At 40.4% G+C, this 11,397-nt stretch overlaps 1 protein-coding gene across 2 annotated transcripts; it reads right to left on the bottom strand.

The window, feature by feature from the left end:
* Positions 1-4,251: 4,251 nt before the first annotated feature.
* On the bottom strand, positions 4,252-10,275 carry LOC307129112 (uncharacterized protein). Of its 2 annotated transcripts, XM_079821303.1 has the most exons (3): positions 9,645-9,714; positions 7,831-7,960; positions 4,252-6,465 (listed from the first exon to the last, which is right to left on the bottom strand). In XM_079821303.1, the coding sequence occupies exon 3, from the start codon at positions 6,452-6,454 to the stop codon at positions 5,423-5,425; it is 1,032 nt and encodes a 343-aa protein (XP_079677429.1). In that variant the 5' UTR covers positions 6,455-6,465; positions 7,831-7,960; positions 9,645-9,714; the 3' UTR covers positions 4,252-5,422. The 2 variants fall into 2 exon arrangements, with proteins under 2 accessions (XP_079677429.1, XP_079677428.1); XM_079821302.1 differs by lacking the exon at positions 7,831-7,960 and having other exon boundaries at positions 9,645-10,275.
* Positions 10,276-11,397: the final 1,122 nt, after the last annotated feature.

The raw sequence follows: 11,397 nt of genomic DNA, 5'->3' as shown, positions 1-11,397 counted from the left end.
GATACGGAGTCTTCCTCTGAGAGCCAAGCGAGAATGGCCACAGCAGATCCAGACGCTGACATTTGCACACAACACGACTGCTCACGAAACAACCGGCTATGCACCCTTCCACTTGATGTTTGGCCGCGTTCCAAGGCTCCCAGTTGATGTTGTCTTTCAGTCTGTTCTGCACGACCTCACTATGACAGACTTCAGCAGCTACTCAAGGACCCTGCTATCTTACCTGTCTGAGGCAGCCAACATCGCCCAGCAGCATGCCACTAAAGAGCAGGAACAGCAGGCTCATCAGTACAATAAAAAGGTCAGAGGGGTTTCCTTACATGTTGGAGCCCGAGTGCTACTCGCGAACAAGAGAGAGAAAGGTAAAAAGAAGTTAGCCGACAAGTGGGAACCTGCAGTGTATACGGTAGTGGAGCGGAACCCCAAGACTCACATCTACAAGATCAGCGATGCCTCTGGCCAAAGCAAGGTTGTGCACAGGAACCTTTTGCTTGATGTGAGCTTCCTTCCTATCCAAGACCCCCTGTAGAGTCGGTCTCTGGTCAGCTCGTTGGAAGTTGAAGGCTCAAGTGTCTGTGGAGATGCGGATAACCTGAGCAATCTGGAGAAAGAGTCTTCCTTGGCACGGACGTCCTCATGGGTTCTGTCAGACCCAGATCGAACTGCTGAGGCTTCAGCAGCCGAAGAAGCTTCTATTCCAGACCTTGAGGACGAGTCTAACGCTCATGAAGACATGGCCAGTCCACCTGAAGCGACTCTGTCTGACCCAGACCCTGTTCAGTCAAATGAACCTACTGACGTTGATACGAGTCTGACTGACTCTACCCCCACTCAAGCCTGCTCACCTGCTGACTCTACTGTGACTCAGACTGCTGTAGTTAGTAACAGAGTTCAAGGCAGGGTTGTAACTAGGACTGGGAGGGTGGTTAGGTCTGTCAATAGGCTTATTAAGAGTATGGTTCAGAGACCTGTTATATGGGGCCTCTCTTTGCCTCAGAAAGTTTGATTTAGAATACACATCGTTAAGTTTTTCTTTTCAACTGTTTTTTTGTTGTTTTTTTTCATCCTTGAATGTAAAACCGTACTGTGGGGTTTTTCAAGCCAGGGGACCAGATGTTTAGGGGTGTAGGCTGCACCTTTATGTTCCTGAGAGGATGAGGGCCTGATCAACCTTCTTTTTTTCTCATGATCTGTTTTACGGATAGTTTTTACTGAACTTTGGGATTAGATCTCATTGTTATTTGGTCCGGGTACGAGTGTGTTTACATTAATGCATCTTTGGTGCTATTATAGAATTCAGGGGTGTTGTTATTTTGGTGGAATTCAGGGGGGGGTGAATGTAGCAGGTTTATTTGTATACTTATGAATTCCACCCAAAAATATTTATTTTTGTATTACTGGGAGTTTAGTTTTGGGTTCATTTTGCCTGCGCGTCGGGTTAGTGCAGTGCGTGCGTGTGACGTCATCAGACCGGGACTTGCGCCGCGCAAGTCAAACCTCAGTCAGAGCAAGGCTGGATTTGACTGAGGTGAGTTCACGTCAGGTTTCTCCGATAATAAAACGGATATATAAGTTGTTATTATCACTTATTTGTTGACATATCACTGTGTAAGAGTGTCTATGATGATGAGTGAATCTTGCAGTAGTCTTAATGAACTACGAGCCGCGATATTGTGTTTTTATATGTTAAATGCAGTCCGGTAGCTGCTGCAGCACGTGGTGAGCTAGCTGTTCGGCAGGCCATTAACATTGTATTGACGTGATGCTATTTTTTTTAGATGCTAACCTGATGTCACGCAACACTCATTGCCATATTGTTTATGACCGCAGGTATGTTTTTTGTGTTTGTGCATATTTGTTCGAGATGACTCAATGAATATATGTGTAGTTTATATAATGGAATTAATGAATGACTAAAGAGAATTTATAATGTGTTTTTCTATTGGGAATATCTGTGATATTTTCTTTGTATTTGTTTTGATTACAAATGTATGTAGTTTTTCTGTATGAAAAAAAGGTTAAATGTGATTAATGTGAGTAAAGTCAGAGCAATGCGGGATTTGACTGAGATGCTAACCTGATGTCACGCAACACTCATTGCCATATTGTTTATGACCGCAGATAATAAACTGCATTGTGGCAGCCCGTGCCTCTGTGTCTTCTTGAGAACAACCCAGAACACAACGCAGAAAGACAAGGCGGGTTACACTAGGCTATATAAATATAAAGTAATGAATTCAATAAAACGTTGTTTAAGTGTAGTGCGTTTAACATTATATCTATAAAATAGTGTATAGGCCTACAAAGAGAATTGCAATGCTGACAAGTGTGAGAGGTCTACTCTCTCCCCTTAGAATGTTGGTATCCTAATCTTTAAAAAAATAAAAAAATATATTTTTTTGTCATTATAAGCTCAGGCCCATTTTCACGTCTCAGGTTGTTTTTTACATGTTATACTTTAACAACTGAGTAAAATTTGATTTATTCAGATGGTTATTTATTTTATTTTTGTTAAAACCATATAGGTTATTTTTGCTAACACCAAAAGTTCCTTGTTAGCCTATAAACCATATAGCCTAGGTTATGCTAACACCAAAAGTTTTCATGTAATAAATGGAAAGCAAATAAAAATAGTCTCCTCCCCCTTTTATCCTGATCCGAAAAATGATCCGATCCGTGACTCATGATCCGTAGTGTGATCCGAACCGTGAGTTTTGTGATCCGTTACACCACTAGTACTCGGTGTCTTTCGAACACAGGGTCTAAATTAAGTTCTGGGTAAATATTTCCCCCTCCAAACGGCCCTGCTCGCGAGGTAGTACTTTGTCAAAGTTCAGGAACTTTCGGGGGAGGGACTGAACATGCTGATTGGTTGAGCTCACGCAGCATTTTATATCAACCGGCATTTTTAAAAGTCTTTTGTGAGGTTTGTGCAAAACCTCGATGGCGCGCGTTGTCTCAGCCATCTCACGGTCAATGTCCGTAATAGCTGATAACATACTGTACGTTGTCTTATTTTAAATCTAGCTTTACGAGCTTTCAGAATACGCTTTAGTATCAGTGCTCGTCTCTTTTCCACCATTTTGTTAATTACATCTTTAGTTAACCAATACATAACCAGCAAAAGCAGCACCGCTTGAATCTCAGTCGCGCGCAGTCCCACGTCTCTAGACTAATTTGCCTTGTATTTCAGACCGCAGTGGAAACGCAGACAGTAGCAGGTCTGGGGGGAAAAAGTTCCTGTATAAAAAGTTCCTGGTACAAATTGTTTTGGGTAATTTTGGTGGAAACGGGGCTTTTTACGGTGGCTCAGTAGTGCACAACACAATGAAATTGAAAAACATACATAAGTTCTCAACACAACGAAAAAGCCGCAACACAAAGAAATAAAGCCACAACACAACGGAAATGCTCCCGACCACTAGGGGACTCTCGAAGTGCGGTAAAGTTAGTTTTCCTTGCCATTGTTCTATAGATTCGCCAGTCTTACAAATATTTAAACACTACGATCAGTTTTAAGTGTGCAATTGTATATCGACATGAAATATCAATTCAAAATCACCTACGTGCATTTTAGCTGCATATTTATACTCCAGAACGCTTTGACCCGCTGCGCCGCGGCGTTAAGGGAGCGTCTGCCAATTCCACCAAGTTGGAAACATATAATTTGTATGAATTAAATTAACTTTTTTTAAATGTTCAAATTCCAATGTTGTGTTGTGCATTACTAAGTCAGTTTTACCAATACAATCAAGCTGTGGAATTTTTACATGTCTGTTTTTACATGTTAAAAGTAAACAAATTATATCCTGGCCAAATTTGCCCATTGGCCCCTCTCCATCATGGCCTCCTAATCATCCCCATATACAGACTGGCTTCATCACTCTGTCTCCTCTCCACCAATCAGCTGGTGTGTGGTGGGCGTTCTGGCGCAATATGGCTGCCGTCGCATCATCCAGGTGGATGCTGCACATTGGTGGTGGTTGAGGAGAATCCCCCTTCTATATGTAAAGCGCTTTGAGTGCCTAGAAAAGCGCTATATAAATGTAACAAATTATTAATAATTATTATAATACATCATCCATGTATTTACATCATCCAAAAATATTTGTGCATGCCAGCAACAAGTGTCCCTTGTGAGAGGATTTTTTCAAAGGCTGGAGAAATTATATGTAAAAAAAGAAGTCAGCTGAGTCCTTCAACAGCAGAGCAATTCATATTTTTGAATAAAAATGTTTTGTGACAAATGTGACACATTGTGGCTTTATTTATTGTATTAATGTTCATTTTGTATAACAAACAAAATATATATAGTTCTTTACAATGACGAGGCTACAGGTTACAAAACCAAGATCATGTAGTTGTCAGACAGATGTTAAAAACAATTTTTTTACATGGATCATTGTCAAGGTATTTCAGATCAACACATGGAAATGACCACTAGATGGCGCCGTAGAGACGGGTGTCAGATTGATTCGAAGCTTCGAAACAATATGACACATTTGCTTCAACTGCTTCAGTGCTTCACGAAGCCTCGGTCTGCCCATCACTAGGTCGTGGCACAGGGAAGCAGCGGGCAAAACGAGCGCAGGAATCCCGGATCCGGAACAGAGACAAATCTCCCGGGAGACAAAGGAGCGGGCACCAGGAACCGCAGGACAGTCTGTAACGATCTGACAAAGAGGGGTGTGAGTGACACGTATAAATAGGCAGAGATAATGAGTGCGGCAGGTGATAGTGATCAGAGCAGCAATCAATAACCACGCCTCCAACACAACCACACAAACACAGAGAGGACGAGACGATGGATTGATGAACCGTGACAGAATTGTTTTCTTTTTTTTTGGGTAAAGAAACAGAATGACAATGAAAACACCAAGACTTTAAAAGCAGTATCCAGCTTTATTTAGCACACTAAAAGCTAAATCCAAATGGTATATGCTATAAAGTGAAATATGAGAAAAACAAAATAGTTTTTATTTGCATGTATGTGTCAAATGCATGATGGGTACAGAGTGTACAGAATACAATGCTTTTTATGACTTCTGAATCCAACAATAGCATAGACTATATAGATAATATAGACCGAGCACCCATTTTATTCTTGTTAAACTTTCCCAAAGCCTGATTTAGCACCATATTGAAAGATTTTCAGTTAGGTTACATGTGTGAGATTTAGAGAAGAAATTTCATGAGATTTAAAGTAGGATTCCGTTTCTATTAATCACAAACACAAAGTTTCAATAATACCATAATGAATAATGTTGTAATTTGTAGTTAAATCAACTGTAACTGAAAAATCTCTTTCCTATATTAAACAATTCCAGACTCATTTTAAGCAATGCATGCAGATCTCTAAATAATTGCTTGAGAAGTTATAATTAAGGTATTTAACTGAAGCACTTGATTATCCTTGGAGTTTTCATGGTTGTGCGGGTGGCAGCGGGACTTCAGCCGGAGGGTTTGGCACATCGTCAATCTTTAAATCACGGCAGAACAACACTGGTTCCTTGCCAATACCCAGTTTGTACTGCCACAGATAAACAGACTCGTTTGGCTTCAGCTCACATGAGAGTTGCTCCTCCACTTCAGTCACTTCGCTCCAGCTTTCTTTATCAGTGCTGACATGTGAACCTCCATATTCTGCAGAAAAGGTGAACTGAACCTTCGCAATTAACTTGGCAAGATCTCCAGTTTCAGATGTGACTGACATGGCTATCTTCCAGTTGTGTGTGATCTCGGTCATCTTCTCCTTATTGTATCCAACCTTTTTATTGATTTTCTTTTGCCATGTCATTGGTGTATTGCTGTCATTAGTTATAGTTTTAATATTCTCCCAAATGCCAAAGGCTGGGCCTTTAGTTACTGCCAGCCCACCAGGAAGGAAGTTAACAACATCGGGATGAACAGAATAGACAGCAGTGCACTCATCTTTGTTGAAGTTGGTACCTTTGTAGTACTCAACTCCCCACTTTGAGGCTGGCTTGAGGAAGTAGTAGTGGTCTGGCAGGCCCCAGTAATAGAGACCGTTTCTGCAGTTGGGATGCAGGTCGTATTCTACAGCATCTGCGTCTTTATTCATGTTAGTTGTTCTTCGGTAAGTGCCCTTTCCTTGGAAGATGATGTAGAAATTGCCAAAGGCTGAAAGGTAGTGATCTCCGCCCCGGCAGTTGGGATGAAGACTGTAAACTACAGCATCGCCGTCTGTCGTCAGGTCCCTGACTCTGCGGTAGGAATCGCCCTTGATGATGTAGAAGTAGCCTTCTCCACTAGCAAGGTAATAGTCTCCATTTTGGCAGGCAGGGTGCAGACTGAAAATAGAGATGTCTGAACCTTTATTGAAATTACTTGACTGCATATAGCAGCCGAGATCAGAGCGGATTATATAATAGTATTCGCCCACTCCACAGAAGTCTGTGCCTTTTGCTTTGCTCTTGGGAATAATGCCTGTCATCGTGTCTGAACCTGCAACACAGAATAAGACAATCATTCAATCTCCACACCAAATGAATGCTGTTATTCTAGTCCTTCTATAGATCGAGCTCACCGATTACCAAAACAGCTTTATATATGAGGGAGGAAACATGAACGCTAACTGATGATATAATCCTGAGCTTTTGTTTCAATGCGTTTTATCATCTAGCACAGTCGTTCTTAACCGTTTTTAGGCCAGCGCCCCCTATCCATTATCCAGGTCCCTTACCACCCCAAACAACACCAAAAAGGGCTAAATGTCTTTATTGAATGCATGCTGATTATTATTCTGTTTTAATAATAATAATAATAACATGTACTGTATATTATTCACGTCATTATTAAATCCATAACTTTTTTGTATTTAAAATGAAATGGGTCAACCCATAGATATTACCTAAGAAATTTAAGTAAATATGCTAGAAATCCGCGCTCATTCAAGGAAGTGCATATTGCACGGACAGAGAAAGCCCAGACCCCGTAAAGCAGAACCTGTTGATAGACAGTGGGAATATTAGCAGAGCTGCAGATTGGGAATTCTGGGCCCCCCGAAAAAAACATTGATGTGGGCCCCCAACGCCCTCCACTCATATCATATACGGTATACGGTCACGGTTGGCCTTGATGAGAATAAAATATTTGTTTGTGCATCATTGCTAACAATGCTTGTAGAAATTAATCATTAACATAGTTCATTGAAGATAATGGGAATTGAAAGCTTATGAGATGATTTATGCATTAAGAATACAGGGGGTAAGAAAATGATGTACTTTCTGTTGAAGCGTGTGACCAGAGTGATAGATTTAAGCTGTTGGTTTGTATTACAGATCCATATAAGAAGTTGTTTTGTTATAAGGCTGAGGCGCTGAAGAGCACCTCTCTGTGTGTCTTAACAAAGGATCACGATGGAGTGGAATGTAGCAAATGAAGCACACGACCAGTAGGGTTGGGCATCGAGAACCGGTTCCAACTTGGAACCGTTTATAAAATAACGATGCCATTGGAATCGTTTAGAAATTTTGTTTTAGATTCCGATCATCGGTTCCAAACGCGCAAGTTTTCGGAAGTGCTTGCCGCGCCCGTTTGTTCTGTTGCAGCCATGGAGCACGGTAAGCGGCGCTCAAAAATGTGGCTTTATTTCACTTTTTAAAAAAAAGCCTGGGTCGGCACAGTGCAACACATATGACAAACTTATTTCTTGCACGGGAGGATGCACTACAAATATGTGGTGTATACATTAACGAGTGTAGTGTGTTTGAAATGCTGCGCAGGTCCTCCTCAGGCAACCCTGCGCTAACCAACGTTATTAAAGGGATAGTTCACCCTGAAATGAAAATAAAGCCTTCTTTTACTTACCCTGATGTTGTCCCAAACCGTATTATTCAGTCAAAACACTGAGCTCGGCCGTTATTCTGAGCGCGCTCCTCTGTGTGCACTATGAGCCGTCAGCAGCCGCCGGCGCTCATGCCTACTATAATAACTCGCACTGTTGTCATTGCACCCACGATAAGCACACACACACACACACACACACACACACACAACACACACACACACACAACACACACACACACACACACACACACACACACACATAACCATTTTGAGAAATCAAGCTCAATAGAAAAAAACGCGATTCTCGTCTTTTCTATAACGTATATGATAAGAAATGATACTAATAATATAACCTCCTTAAGTGAATATTGTGTACCGGTTGTCATGACAATATTGCACGAGGCTACTGCGGCTTGGAGTGCGCACACACAGGAACACGCGCATTTGACCAACAGCTGGGTGAGTAAAAGATGGCTTTATTTTCATTTCAGGGTGAACTAACATTATCCCACCTCGTCATAATCAGGTAAGTGATTGTAGTGTAATAACAAAGCCCTCGACCAAATTGCGAATTGTGGTGAACAACAACGTTACCGAAATTATTTCCCCCCCTTGTAGATAAATGTAGATATAAATTGCCCACGCTAGTAGCCGTCCTAATATGACTGCTGTTAATGCTATTGTTAAGTCGGGACTCTGTGTGAAACTCCATTCACCTTTGCAGCAAAGCAAGTGAAAATGCCAGCGGAGAAAGTCCCAAAACTAAAACTCATTATTGAATCAAAATACAATTTTCCTCTGTGAAATGAGCCTGTGACATGTTGTGACTCCACCCCTCAAAGAATCGGAATCGAGAATCGAAAAGAACCGTAATCGAAACTATGAATCGGAATCGGAATCAGAATCGTTCAAATCAAAACGATGCCCAACCCTAACGACCAGAAAGTCATCTGACTTTCACAAGATCAGAAGTCATCTGATTAACATTATTCATTTTTTGTATAAATATTCGGGTCCGGGAAAGGCGAGTCAGTCACAGACGAACTGAACATAAGACTCGCTAGGATTGTGAAATCAGAGACAGCTGTGGCACAGAGCTCTGTATGCTTCATTCATCTGACTTAATTAATGATTAAAACAGTTCATCTAAACTTCCTCTCTGCTCTCCTCATTCAACGAACACGCGGGCTTGAGGAATTGATGCCAAGTCCAACAGCCTGTAAGATATAGGCATGGAGACTCACATCTGGTGCATGCATCTAATAGGGATTTCTTGCAAAATAACTAAACAGACAAATAAATAAATGCAAACAAAGGTTATTGCTTTTACTTATTTCATATACAAAGTTGTATATAAATATGGCATTAAGCGATTAATAACTTTGTTTACAGTCATCAAGTAATTGTGCAAGACAAACAAATAAAATAACAACAAAAGACAAGAAACTGATAAAATGGTAAAATTGTCATGAGTTAGGTTTGACTCCCTCTCCTTCGCTCTCCTTCCCTCCTGTTTGCTATCACTCTCTGATTGAGACTGCACATGTTCCTTTTTGTGTTCATCTTTCGGGCTATTTAGTGCCTCCAGTTCGCGGCTTCTTTGCCAGATTATTATTGTATGCATCTCGCTCATGTTCACGTCTTTCGTTTGCCCTGTCTTTCTGACATGTTTTACAAACATACAAGCAAGTTTATCCAATATTTTATAACCACTGTATTTAGTCAAGGTTACTATTTCCTTAGCCCTGTATTTTATATCCAATATCTTCTTCAATATGTATTAGCATATATGTCTGTAATACAAAAAAAGCATTCAGTATTGTAAACACACTTACCTGTGTGACTGTAGCCGGAGTCAGAAGAGCAGCTTCTCGATCGAGTCTGAGAGATGTTTGTCTGAGAGATGTTTGTCTGACAGGTTTCTGTCTTATATAAAGCTCCTCAGAGGGCTGGACACACCCACACACACACACACACACACACACACACACACACACACACATACAGACCAGGAGTTACCAACAGTCACTGCAATATGTCTGAAACAGTCATTTCGCAATCCCTGGAAACAAGACATGGACGTCAGCCAATTCGGGCCGCTCCCCGTACTCCACGTTGCAGAGGATTATCTTCACCTCCTCCGACAAGACACCGACTAGCCTCTTCTTACCCCTCGGCCCATCCGACAATTCCAGCAGTAGAGAAATGGACAGTCGTACTCGTAAGCCTAAGACAAGTGCTCATCAGCACAGAGGTTAATTTCTCTAGAGAAATGACTAAAGCACAGTTATATGCTCTGTATGTGTCTCTTCAATCTTCCTCCCCTTTTTCCCAAATTCACTTCTCCCTCCAAGAATGCTTAAGCGAGCACGAGTAGCAAAGCTCCGTCTTTGCGTCCACAGAATCACAAGACCAGGGCTTCCTCGCTCTTCAGGCCGCAGCAGGTCTTCAACAAGTTTGGGCTGTGTCCCAGACTCTACGTCTGCAAGGCCTAACTCTCCTCTTCTTCAGTTTCTTTTAACGCAAGTATGACTCTGTTAGAAGCACAGGCTCAGCTGCCGCAATTTTTTTTTACTTTTTAAAAAACATAACTTTCAAAACTTATAAAAAAAACAACAACTTATAAATCATAACTTTTGTATGATTATTTTTTTATTGCAAGGTTGAACATGGTCCACATGTGTGATCACAAATAACTATGTACAAAACCAGGATTTGCTTGTTAAAAAAAAAAAACATTAAAACATTTTAAATAAATAAAATTAAAAATAATGGGGGGTGGATTGACAACACCAGCACAGCTCCAGGATTCCCACTGCAAGTACTGATATGAGTTATTATATGGGATAGTTTTGTAACAAATTCAGTCCAGGACTTAAGTGTTTTTGATTTGGCTTTGTTAATTCTCGCTGTAGTGAGTTGTAACAGGGCAATGTATTTGAGTTCTAAGAGCCATTATTTGGCTTTAAAAAAAAATTTTTGTATGGTGGCATTTAAAAAAATATAAATATATAAAAAAAAATAAGAATCCTATTTACAGCTATTTATTATCTTTCTACATTTCTGAAGTTCTCAGAACTAGTAAATAATGGACCCCGGTGCAGCCACAAATATCATAAATCAAGCGCCAGCGTTAGTTCTGGCAGGCCACGTAGTCAACAGTGTTGGGCACGTTACTTTAAAAAAGTAATTAGATATAGTTACTAGTTACTTCTTACAAATAGTAACTGAGTTAGTAACTGAGTTACATCATTATAAAAGTAACTAATTACCAGGGAAAGTAACTAATGTGTTACTTTTTTTCTTTTCTTCAAATGTTCAAATATGTCAAATAACTTGGATGCCCCCAATATTAAATATGTTAAATGAATGAATTGGACACTAAATAGAATAAATTATTATTATAAAACATTGTACATTAATGTACACTATTGTAATGTTGCTGTGGGACAATGTGTAAATATTGTAAATATTATCAGTAGACCTACTATAGTGTACATATTGTGTAAATATTATCAGTAGACCTACTATAGTGTAAGTATTGTGTAAATAGTATCAGTACTTCTCTACTACTCCTCTGGTAGTGGA

The sequence above is a fragment of the Gobio gobio genome (assembly GCF_949357685.1).
Source record: "Gobio gobio genome assembly, chromosome: 7".
In the NCBI taxonomy this organism is placed as follows: domain Eukaryota; kingdom Metazoa; phylum Chordata; class Actinopteri; order Cypriniformes; family Gobionidae; genus Gobio; species Gobio gobio.
The sequence above is the reverse complement of the archived record's forward strand: the minus strand, read 5'-3'. Positions and strand labels throughout refer to the sequence as shown.